The sequence below is a fragment of the Megalops cyprinoides genome, chromosome 1 (assembly GCF_013368585.1).
Source record: "Megalops cyprinoides isolate fMegCyp1 chromosome 1, fMegCyp1.pri, whole genome shotgun sequence".
Lineage (NCBI taxonomy): Eukaryota > Metazoa > Chordata > Actinopteri > Elopiformes > Megalopidae > Megalops > Megalops cyprinoides.
Genome location: NC_050583.1, coordinates 23851343 through 23864013, shown reverse-complemented (window position 1 = coordinate 23864013; position 12671 = coordinate 23851343). Strand labels below are relative to the sequence as shown.

The 12671-nt window shown below is 41.8% G+C and overlaps 2 protein-coding genes across 2 annotated transcripts in view; both read left to right on the top strand.

Moving 5' to 3' along the window:
• The window catches only part of si:ch211-176g6.2 (ras-associating and dilute domain-containing protein), a 35745-nt gene extending 30922 nt beyond the window's left edge, over nt 1–4823 (top strand). Inside the window, exons 13-16 of the mRNA XM_036538915.1 lie at nt 196–640; nt 1470–1591; nt 2934–3073; nt 3398–4823. Coding sequence (XP_036394808.1) covers nt 196–640; nt 1470–1591; nt 2934–3073; nt 3398–3491 — 801 coding nt within the window. The 3' untranslated portion in view covers nt 3492–4823. The remainder of the gene's footprint in view (nt 1–195; nt 641–1469; nt 1592–2933; nt 3074–3397) is intronic.
• Nucleotides 4824–8187: 3364 nt separating this feature from the next.
• wu:fj29h11 (protein NO VEIN) overlaps nt 8188–12671 on the top strand; it is a 43514-nt gene continuing 39030 nt past the window's right edge. The window contains exons 1-3 of the mRNA XM_036529312.1: nt 8188–8274; nt 9775–10029; nt 10990–11307. Of these exons, the coding sequence (XP_036385205.1) occupies nt 9861–10029; nt 10990–11307 (487 nt within the window). The 5' untranslated portion in view covers nt 8188–8274; nt 9775–9860. The remainder of the gene's footprint in view (nt 8275–9774; nt 10030–10989; nt 11308–12671) is intronic.

Below are 12671 nucleotides of genomic sequence, written 5' to 3'. Positions count from 1 at the left end.
TTTGGCATGACCAACGCATCACACATTCTTTCCATTTTGTTGCTTTCATGTAACATGTTCTTCCACCTGAATGTTTACACAGCTGTATAAATGAGTGCATACACATACATAGAGGTGCCCTGTGAAGGTCACCCCACTCAGTAAGTCATTGAAAGCAAATTAATGTAATGTGTGTTTTTTTCTGATCTTGCTCAGAGTCGCCACCCAGAGCCAGAGAAGGAAGCCCAGTCAGAGTCCCTTCCTCCCATTGTTGGGAGCCAGGATTCCATGGTCCCAGTGGAGGCTGAGGTCGCCAAAGTGACAGCTCTTCTTGCAGAGGAAGAGGAGTCAGAGCGGAGAAAGACAGTCTCAGCCACACCCCCTCTCGTCAGGGCATTTCGCACAACTGGCACCGGTGACCTCAGCAGCTGTGAGGCGGTTCTGACGCAGAAGCTGAAGAACCTGGAGCTCCAGAGCACCCTGCCGGGAGAGCCGGACCTGAGCTGTCACAAGCGGCTCGCCCTGGACCCTTCCTGCCTCTTGACCCCACCCAACACGCCCCAGGGCCAGGAGCTGGCCGACCCAGAAGGTGACCCACAGGAGGGCACTGCGCGGCACACCCCACCCATCAGCCAGTGTGCTGTGGCCCATCGGGAGAAAGGTAATAGGAGGTGTCTGACTTGTTGAACTACTGAATTGACTACTGAATTGTTTGCATGGATTTCTTTATTGACTGGAAAAAAGATGAGATGCACAGGCACATTATTCGGTACAGGCTTATTTTGGTTCCTTAATTCCTCTGCATCTCCCTTACTTAATATGTCTTTGATGGGTAGATTCTTCCGGAAAAAGGATAACTAGACTCTGACATTGATGGGCTGATGCCTTACAAGTGTGGTGCACTGTTTTGTAGATCTTTCCCTGCAGAGACACACAGTGCTTCAAAGGACAGAGGAGGAGTCCTCTCTTCCTCTCATCTTTAGCTCCCCTTTGTTTCAGACACAAATATTTACTACAGGACGTGTTAAAAGCTTGGGCTCCTTTCAGGATGTAGGCCTGTTCCAAGTTCAAAAGGAAGCCATCCCCTCTTAGAGCTGTGGGTTTTAGAAGTCACAGTCTGGAGGTCATTGTGAGCAATTCTGTGTGAGCAGTTTGCTTTTTATCAACTTCTTTTGGCCATAAGACCGTTTTGAAATTCAGAAGGGAGTAAAAAGAGAACCTCAATTATCTTTTATGAGGCTTAGTACGAGTGCTGTTTTCACACTCTCCCATGTCAGGGTTAATAAGTGCAAAGCAAACAACCATAAAGCAGTGGAATTTTTACAAATCTCCTCCAAATGCCCATTATTTAGATCATGTTTGAGCCAGTGGCTGGTTTTGATCCAAGATATAAGGATCCAACAGTTATAAGGAACCTGACCTCAAATGTTTTCTCCATGCACATAAGAAATACTGTAAATATCCTGAGATGTTGCTGCTTGGATCCTCAGGTGAGAGTCGATTGCGAGACACCCTCAATGATAGGAGTGGAGAACAAGAGGAAGAAGAGGTGTTCACTGTAGAGCTGCAGAGGGGACCTCATGGACTTGGCCTGGCTCTGGTGGATGGAATGGTGAGTAGCTTGGGAATTTGTTTTCCTCTTCCTCTTCTTCCTCCTCCCTCCCATTGCGGTGTCTGTGCCCTTCCTTAGTATTCCGGGCTGTTTGTAGAGCTGAGACATTTAGATGTTGTAGTTAATGCATTGATCATTTCCAAATATAAATAACGGTCTGCGTCATTATTTATACTATTATTTGAAAGCTTCCCTTGCTGAAACATCTATCTGTATGGCTGTTATTCTGATAGTTCCATGCAGTGGCTTTATTTCTTGAACTCTGTGCTATGTAGTTAGAATCAGAAGCTGGCTCTATTCATGTTTCTCCTCTAAACAGACCTGTAATTGCAGATGGAGAGGAGAACAATGGGGGTACAGACACTGAAAGTCAATGGCCTGTACAATTTATGGGCGCATGCAACCAAACACTTTCCCTGTGCTTTATTTTGAGAACCAGCTTGGCACCTTTTACATGTGTCTGTGTGTGTTTGTATGTGTGTGTTTGTGTGTGTGTATGTGCATGCACGTACGTGTGGGAGAGAGAAATATTGCAAACTCATTCAGGGTGCATAAGGGAAGCCTTGATGGCAATGACCTTCCATTTACCTTGTCAGCCCCCTCCCTTCCAAACTCTTCTTTACACCCTCCATTAGACAGGTTTACTCCTGGCTGCACAATAGGAGGTAGATTGTTTATCTTGGCCTCTGTGCAACCCTTTTGAAGTAAGTAATAACCCAAATCTACTGCAGGGCCTCTGATCTACCATATCCTTGGTGGTTAGCAGTATCCCCTCTAGCTGTGCCATTTAAAGCCAGGGCAGTTCAGGTTCTCTGAGTCATTACAGATACTGGGCACCTCAGGGCTAGTCACATATATTTGAATTTGTCCTGATCAAGGTGATATTTTTAAAGACATGCAATCATCACCTTTACCTCCACACACCATCATTTATTGAAATTTCTCCAACAGTGTGCTTCAAGAGATTTCAGTCTGGCTTCACATATAAGAATACAAAATCTCAGGGCTGTATTCTATTATTTCTGTGCATTTTGGTAAATGTTTATATATATAAATATTTATCATCTCACTGTTGGGGAAAAAAAAGTTTTGGTTACTTGAAAAGTAAAAGTGCTTGCCTCAAATACTTTAATGATTTCTGTGGCAGACAGTGCCCCCTGTGGGTAGGAAGGGGAAGAAAACTGTGTTTCTCATTTATGTGAGGTTTACTTGCTGGTGGCTGTTTGCTGTACAGACTAACCTATACATGCGACTTCAGACTGTTAGCATGGTCAGTAACTTCACATTGTGCACTAACAAGCACCAAGCACCTAACAGACTTCTGTCTTTTTGTGATGGATAGAAAACGGCATTGAAAATGAGTGGGATTTACATCAAATCAGTGGTGCCAGAGTCGCCTGCCGCCTTGTGCCAGAAGCTGAGTCTGGGGGACCGCATCCTGGCGGTGAATGGCTTTAGCCTGGTGGGAATGGACTACCACACGTGAGTGCTGTGGACTTCAATCCTCCTTTTTTGTAGGACTGAAAAGAAAATGGATGCTGAGCAATTGTTATTGCTTTGCTTTTAAGTTTGAGAGTTGCATTTCAGCCTCATGTTTTGTTTACACTTTTTTGTATGATGTAATGTTCACATGTTCTGAAGCTTTGTGTCACAATCTTTATTCTGTGCAGAGGAAAACTATGTCAGACTGTGCTGAGATGCTCACATTAGGTTGTTACACATTGAATTCATGCTCAGAACTGTTGTTTATTTTCTCTCTCTTTCTCTTACTTTCATGCTCTCCCTCTTGCTCTTATTTTTTCACAGTGGAAGGGAACTGATTCGGACATCAGGAGACAGGCTGCGGTTACTGGTGGCCAAATCCGAATCGGCTGTCCAGAGCTCGTTTGCGAAATGCTGAGTGGACAAAAGAGAGACTAAGCTGCAGTTGCCTCCTCAGGAACAGGAAGTACACTTACAAGCTCAGGAGGGGCACTGTGTGGCAGCGCACGGGTTTGCCGTGTTTGAGGTTCTGTGATTGGTTATCAGAGATATATGCAGAGACGGATGCTACCTACTGAAGCACATCTGTGGGATGTGTCCTAAAACCAGAGGTACCTGTCTTCAGGAAGAAAAGACAAAAAGGTCACTTTGGTATTTTGATGTTGCCAATTTCTGTTTTCTTCGGAGCCTACTATTTCTGAAGCACATTTGGTGAAAATCATTAAATCCATTTTGCTTCCTTTATTCCCTGATTGAAAACATCAGCATTTTACAGTCTTTAAGATACATGTTGATCTGTTGCCCCTTGCTGCCTGTAACTAGGGTTGCAAGGTGTGTCTACTGGATTTGTTTGTATTACACAATGATCAGTATTATGTGGCAAAGGTAATGGAAGCAGTTTGGCTTATCTGAAATGGATGGTGTCAAAAACTCTCTGGAAGACTGCAGCGGGGAGAAAACAACGCAAACACAGTTAATTTTCGCTCAAGCATCAAGATGGAGTCCACATGAGAAAGTTCCTGCACCTTCCATTTCACGTTGCTATTTTTGCCACGTGTCAGATTTTGCCAGGAGCACAGGCAGCTGCACTAGAAGGAAGGGCTGTGGTTTAGGCCGTGAGAGAATTAAGAGGCCCGACAGCTGCTTGCATTAGTGTGCCATTTCATGGTCTTCCAGGGCACTAAGCATCTGCCACAAATGTATTGAAAATACTGTATGTCTGTCTGGACTGCACTGCCAAGCTTTTAAAACCATGTTTTACCCAGCCACAATATGCAAGCATAAGCAAACATGCATGATCTTTACTGTGTAAACAATAGTGAATCTCTTGTCTGTCCTTATTTAATTGGGAGAGTGCATTAAGAATCATAAAGTGTGTTGAGACTATAAGGTCCTTCTATTTTTGGAAATACCAGAACACTATCAAATTGCTTTTTGAGGGGTGAGTTCACCAGAGACCATTAAAATAACTCTCAAATTGACATTTTGGTATGGGGAAATGTACATTGTATCAAAGCAGTTTACTAAACCCATGCTGTATATGTACTCAAGAAAAACCTTATGCTACTCTTAATTACCATCTGACTGATTCAGTCCTAAGTCCAGGTTTTTGTGTGGAAAAACATGGCCCTTTTTGCTGTTGCCAGTAAGACAGTGTTATTTAATCAGTTTTAATGATAAAAAATCACCTTGATTTTGTCACAGTTATATTCAGTTATATCGGTATGTATGTTACATAAGTATTTCCTTTTTAAAGCAGGATAAGAACTGGATAACTCCCTATGTATCTTTGCAATAAAATTATTATGTTTTAATATTTATTCTTTAAAATGTTTGCGGCTTTTTTTTAACAAGTAGCTTGATGTTTCTCTTCTTGCAAGAACTTGTGTAATGAATGAAGCATTTACCAACATAACTTTATGCAGAATGTTGAGTTTGAGCTAAGCCTCTACAGGTTATCATTGCCATGAGCAATAAAGCTCCAGTGCACACTCCAAAGAGTTGGGCAGAGTCGAGTAGCAAGAACAGGCGAAAGAGCGGCAAGTATGGTCCTGGCTATAATGCTGCTCTCATCCTCATCAACATTATTAACGTCAGGACATTGTGGCCCAGTGATCCTTCTCCAGTATTTCCTTAAGGTCAGCTGAAAGGGGATCAAATGTATACAGCAATTTAATATGAGCCCATCGTGAATGACCACATTCAATACCTTAAAACACATAACTGAAATATGAAACACATAAATACATTTTGAAAAGACCATGTTTGCCAGAGTATCTTAGAACATGAGTTTTTATTGAATTTCCTCTTATGTCTGACATAAGTGTCCAGAACATTTGAGAGCATTATTAAGATGAGAAGAGTTCAGTTAAATATTTCTTTGTATCTGTTATCCTCATACTAATTAATGTTTAATTGAAATTTTGCACTGTATTATTACACATCCACATCTACAATTGAAGCAGAATCTGGTGTGAAAGGATGGGTCCTCAGGACTTATGAATCTGCATTTGCTAGGCATAACTGTTATTAAAAGCCTGGTGTTCTTGATCTTGACACTCACAGATCCTTTTGATCAGGCTCCAGATTTTCAGTTACATGGAAGTGCCTTCGGAAGCTTTTCAGATTCTGCATGTCTGAGCAAGGTTATTTCAATCATACACGTATACTTCTTACAAACTGCAGTCAAACACATATGCTCCCCCCACTGACTAAGAGCTTTCATTACAAAAGTGGTGAAGTCCATTTGAAACTTTTTTGTGTTTATTGTATAGATCAGCCAAGACAAACAAAATCAGACTATATAACACATTAACTTAAAAAGCACCCACAGAACTACCTTCGCATGTGTATGAGATGGTACACCATTATTGAAAAATAGGGAACTTGGAGTGTAGATAATGCCATTTTAGTACCTTTGTACCCTCCCTTAGACAGTGGGACCCAAGGCTGATAGGGAAGAATGGAAATTGGTCACAAAGTGAATAGAACTCAGGGCTCATTTTACCCTAATGTTCTTATCAGCAGCAGAGGAGGTCTAAGGTCTGTGTATTGTAGTCCAGGAACTGATTGCACTCTCCTCTTCAAGACAGGAGGCTTTCTTGCTTTCTCCAGGACTGCTTTGGAGTGACACAGCATCCAGAGAAGAGGCCAGTTTCATTTTGTCAGGCTTAAATGTTCACCATGACACCTACACACCAATATGATACGGTCAATTCCTCATATACCTTTCGTACTGAGTGTATGTTATTAAGTTTCTTATAGTTCTATGACTCATACATTGAACCCTGCTTTGTACCCACATTACGTGTATATTTTCAACCAAACTTGAGCATGGTTATTAATATTGTGGGATTACTCATGACACTGCAAATCTGGGAGCCTGTAGGGGTAGATATCTAGACAAGGTAGTCATTGGTAATTGAAACAGCACTCATCTTCTTCCAGACACAGGAAATCCTGTCTGGGGTGCGACAAGCTCAGTGTGGAGCCCTGCAGGGAGGGGCTCTCTTACTACACCTCACCTATTCCGGACATAATACCATTCCCCACTGGCATGGAGTGTAGCTGATTGTCAGAGGGGAGTGCAGCCTTGGGCAGTGACTGAAAGAGCCTAGATCAAACATCAAGACCTGCCCAACCCAGCTAACATAAAACTGACCTAAGGCAGCTACACAATTGTATTTGTGCTCGGTTTCAGTGTACCACCAGCTCATTTCATCCAGATATAGGCTTGATGACAATCATTTCCAAATGTGAATGTCTTAACTGGTGTTCACATTAAATTAAGACAGATAACTTTATTACCCTCTAAGGAAAATCAGCATACCTTTCACTTTAGAGCTATGCTTTCAGAAAGGAACATCACACCAAGTACCGTAGTCTTGAGGACAACATACAAATAAAGGTCTGTGTAACATCACCTGGCAAACTCAAGGACAGCATGTGAACACATTCTCAGAGAATCGTCAAAGATGGACTTTTTCTATGAAAAAAGTTTCATTTAAAAGTTGCATTCAGTTGTCTCGTTAAAACAGAAATTTTCATCATAATTATCAGATAAATCTTTTGTTGAAGGCACACTTTGTAATTGAGGCATGCTCCACAACGTGAAGAATGACAAGACGTAAAAGCTTTTTTTTTTCTACTGCCGGAGGAATTCATTTAGTATAGAGATCCTGAGTGACCGAGGAAAAGACCCATATGGTTAACAGTGTCACTGTCCATGTAACATCTCATTATCTGGGAAGGTCTCTATTTAATACTTACACCCGGACACGAAAATACATTCATTGTGTTGTCTTGCCACTCCTGTAGTTATTGGGTTCATTCTCTTGAAAATATACAGCAGAGAAAATATCAGAAAAAAACTGTGACAGTAATTGAGATATATATTGTTTTTAATGCCTTTTTTCCCTCAGTTATTTCTGGCAATCTGAATAGTCGTTACGCAGAAGCCCAGACATAATATTAGCAAAGAATACAGTTAGCCAAAAATGTTTAATGTTGAATTTATTCTGGAAACTCCATGCATGAAAACAATGTATTTAATTAACTGTATCTGTGAGGCTACAAATATAGGTAACTAGTCGAGCGATGATTGGTGTCACCCAGCGTGAATCATGCTAACAACTAACTAAAATAGCTACTGGTGCTACATATCGAGCTGCTGCATCAGGAATGCATCTTCCATCATTTTGTTATAAACTCCTACACGGCAGGAGGCGACAATGTTCCTTCTCCCTGATAATACAGTCGTAAGCTATTCAAAGATAGTCTACAGAACCAAGACCATCTGTGTGTCGCTCATCAGTGATTACATATGTGGTTTTCATATGACATACCATCTTTTGGGGATTAGAACGCGCAGCTCCCTCAAGCCAAGCTCCAGATGTGTGATTTTATTTCTTCTCTATGTTATTAGCTGAAAGTGAAGCTTCGCATCATAATATCATCATAATTAAGCACAGAAGTAACTACCTACACTGGTGGCAACACGCATGTGCAGTGAGCCTCAACCCAGATATATCCCTCCTCCCTCCCTGAACTCGTTAGCAAGACATTGTAGCTCTGAAACGAAACGCGGTGTCTGCGTTGTTGAGCCGACAGTTCCATCACAAGATTTTGCCGGAGATAGGAATTGTGTTGTGTCTCTAGCTAGCTAACGTAAATGGCTTCCGAAGTCACTTCCAAGAATCGAGGTACACAATTATCCAATTATCGTTTACAATGGATGCAAGACGCTTCGTTTGTGTGTGAAAAATGCACTTTATCGCCGTATATCCTGCTAGGTATAAATACTGGGGACCCATAGGTAGTTAACTAATAGCTATCTTACAGACACGGGTTTAAAGGTAGCTAGCTAAATGCAGTTAATAGCCATCTCATAATAAACACGGTTGGAATTTAGGTTCATTAGCTACATTGATAGAAAACAGTTCCTCTAACAAGCAACGTCTTTGCGTTTTAATTGGGAGAGTAATTGATTTAGGCAGCTTTCCTCTAGATCGGATCTACATCGCATATGTGAGGATCCACGATTTTTATGTAGCTAATTACATAGACGGCTTGTAATGCCCACCAGTCAGCTAGATACATCATCTGACCCATCACAATATGTGTGGATTAGCACACTTGCGCAGATCAAACCTAAACGAACGCGACTTGGTTGAGGCAGCTAGCTAGCCACAAAGTAGCTACACGAATGGTAGCGAACGAGCAGGTTTATTTAAAGTGCCTTGTGTTGAGCCACATGTAACCCAAAGGCGATGGTTGCCTATACGCATACGGTAAGAGAAAGTGTTGATCTCCAGTGTCATCCACTGTCGAAAAATGCCCCGCGTTAACGTCCCTTGTACATATAACCACAAATGGCCTATCAATTCTGAAGACAGTTATAAAAACCACAGATTGGCCGTGACTTTGTGATTCTGATGCTGTATGTAGGGAGTGCTTTCATTATGAGGAGGTTCTGGAGTTTCAGGGTAACATAAGTATAACAAACAGGACTTACTGCTTTCTTTTGCCGTTCATGCAGCTGTGTTTCGCAAACATTCTGGGCTCTTGTTTTCAATATTGTAACTGTTGATGTGTGCAAAAGAGTTTAACATAATTCTGATTAAAAACAACGTTTACCACTCTCAACCGTGCAATACCTAGATGAAGTGAATGTAATCTTGTAATTTGTTACATGAAATATACGCAGTAGGCGATTTGAGGGGGGATGCTATCCCCCTTGTTAGCAAAATGACCAAAATTCATCCCCCTTGTTAACCTGCCACCCCCCCTCTCCATCCCCTAGTTAGTAGCAGAGAGAGTGCTGCGTGTGCATCTGCCATCCCAGTTAAAAATTAACAAATCACCTACTGGATATACGTATTAATAAATGATAACATACCATCAATGTAGTTAGCACAGTGCATTCACTGTCACATCAGTTATATATTTCTTAGAACCTGCAATGTGGATCAGCTCTGTATCGGCCCACTTGTGGAACAAAATAAACATCCTGGTGGCGCTGAAATGATCCAGGTACTGTAGGGAGATGTGTGATGCAATTAGTGGCGTTTGCTATCAAAAAATTTAAAATCAATGGCAACCCACATCACTCTTTCTCTCCTTTTCACAACAGTTAGTGACCATGCACAAACTCAAAGAGGAGATTTTGAGCCTGTGCCGACCTTACCCTTTGTCCCTTACAGGGACTTCCTGCAATAGAGCAACCACTGCTTTTTAAGGTGGCGTACATGAAACTGGGTTGTCTGGACAGGAGGGACTGCCTGAAGCTATGGCGGATGAGCTCACTCTGCAGCATGGCCGGGTAGGCTTTAGTGGACGGCCTACTCAGTTTCAGCAGCCCCACTGGGATTCATCATCATCCCCCTCTAATCCCAAAGATTCAGCACAGGTGTCAGTTGGGTCCCCCCCTGCAGCCCCAATGGAAGCTTCTAATAAAGGTGAGATATGAAGCACTGTATACCTTCATTTCTGGTGAATTGCCTTTTTAAATGAATGAATAAGTGAATATGCAAGCTATCTGTGCTGATTGAATATTGTGTCAAACCTTTAGAACTAGATGCAAGTTTGTTTTTGGACAAAATAAGTCTAAAGTAGCCTAAAGTGGACACAATTCCAAATAATTGAAACCTTATGGTAGGCCCCCACATGAGTATAGAAAGAAACCATAATGGAAATGTGGATTGTTTCACTTGGCTGCTTTACATTCTGAGTTCCTGTTTAGTTTCAAGTTTTCAAGTGAAAGATAAATGAATGCCTGAGGCAAGTCCTGGTAAAGCACATTCAGACGTCCCTCCATTCTGAGACAAAGTCTTAAAATTATGGGTGCACAGATAGAGATTTTTTTGAGCCGATATCCATTGTCCGTCCAACCAAAGCTGTTGGTACTGCTATTTCAGAAAGGTTATCTAATGCAAGTACAGACAAATTCCCTGATAGCACTGCATAGGCTCTACCCCTATGCATAGGTAGGTTAGTGTAGGTTGTGCGGTTGCTAAGTTTGCATTGCGGTTTCACCGTCTTCATTGATTATTAACTATTGCTGTGTTTGAGCCTTGTTTTATGTTCAAAATGTTAGTGTGTAATACTGGACATTAAAATGGCACTGGCTGATAGCTGGTAGTGGATTTTCATAATGTGTTTTGGTCATTCCAATGTCTGGATGCACTTTTAGTTGAAACATATGGCTTCAAGTCCACAATAACAGTTTGTCTGAGTTTGGGAGACATGACAAAATGATGGAGTTGTTTGGTTCAAATGACAGATAATTCTCAAACTGTGTTTTGCCTGTTTTGCCCCCGTCAGCCCATGTTGACGCCATTTCTCACTAGAAAGAAGCTTACTGAGCTTGCATCAGAAAACATGAAACAAAGCAACACAACCCTGTTGTCCTTCCACAGAGGCTCTGCTGCAGCAGCTGCGAGGGGAGGTCCTGGACATGCTGCGCAATTCCCCAGAAGGCGTGGAGCTGCCCAAGCTGCGCAAACGGTACAGGCAGATGTACGGGCGGAAGTTAACCTTGTCTGACTATGGTCTGACGGGTCTGATGGAGCTTCGTTTGATATTGGGGGACCAGGTTTGCGTGGAGCGACTAAACAACAAGAATGTGGTGAGGGCAGCTGGTCAGGGGAACTGCAGGAACTTTCTGGCGGATACGGGTTTGAGTGGTAACAGGACATGCCTCTCAAAGACTACAGCCAAACCTCCTGACAGTGCAGGTAATTTCTGCTTTTTTTGCATGGATTTTTTACCCTATGAGTTAACATTAACATCTGTGAGATCTTTTTACTTTCTAAGTGAATGTGAACCAAAAAATAAGCACAATCAGAATCTACATTTTGATATTTTTACATTACATCATTTAGCAGACGCTCTTACCCAGAGCGACTTACAAATAAGTGCATCACTATGCTACGAGTAGACATCGTAAGGTATTACAAGAGGTCAGTAAGATACGGTTAAAATGCTAAGCTAGTGTGGAGTTTTTTTTTTTTTTAAACATAACAATACATGACAAACATAACAAACATAACAGTCGATAGGATGGAAAGACATACATGGGGGGAAGGTAGGCTACAGGTAGGCACAGCTTGAACACATGAGTTTTAAGTTTTTTCTTTAAGGCATCCAAGGAGTCTGTTGTCCAAATCTCGACAGGAAGCTCATCCCACCAGTGTGGAGCCAGTACTGGGAAGAGGCGGGTCCGAGAGACGCTTCCTGTAGTAATCTGTAGTGTAGTAATCTGTAGTGGAATGCATATTAAAAGTAACCCTCCCAACCCTGTGAAGGAGGTAATAGCATCCAGTTCGGTATGATCGTTCATACATGTTCTTGATATATATATGTATTAAAACATCAAATAATAGTTTTTGGCCTTTCATCTCCTTTATTGTAATTAATAATTTAGTGAGTTGTTTTGGAGAGAATATTAAAATCCTTTCAAAAAGAAGCATTTTATCAGTCGTTTGGTATAGTCATCATGAATGGTGTGGTGACAGTGAAACCTCACCCAGCATCACCAGAGTTTTTTTCTATAATAAGCTAAGACAGTTAATGCTATAGTAAATGTACTTCACGTCAAAGAAATGGCTGGCCTGTGAACAGAGAGCACTTCTATTCCCTCAGAACAAGCAATACCATAGTTGTCCACTGGGGCAAGCAGTTGCACTGCCAGTTCAGACTAGTGCTGATATTGCAACATTATTCCCTGTTACTGTTCTCTCAGAACTGAGTCATGGGACTTGCTTAGCAACAGCCAATGCCAAAAAGTGTGTGACAAACCAGGAAAGCAAAACCTAAGGCCTCTCTCTGCTCTAAGGCATAGACCACTCTCTCTCGATCAGTTTAAGTTTCTGTTTCGTTTCTGAAGAAGCTGGCTGATGAGTCATGTAGGCTGTGAGGCGCTGGCGTAAGCTTAGTTTTTGTATCCATTCTCTCAGCACTCGCCGTGTGGTCAAAATATGAACTGCAGAGGGTCTGTGCTCACTTACTGTGAGACCTTCCTCATGAATACAAAGACATGTCAGCAGCTAAGGACATGGAATATATAAACCTATATCTACTGATCTGTCTGCTCAGATTT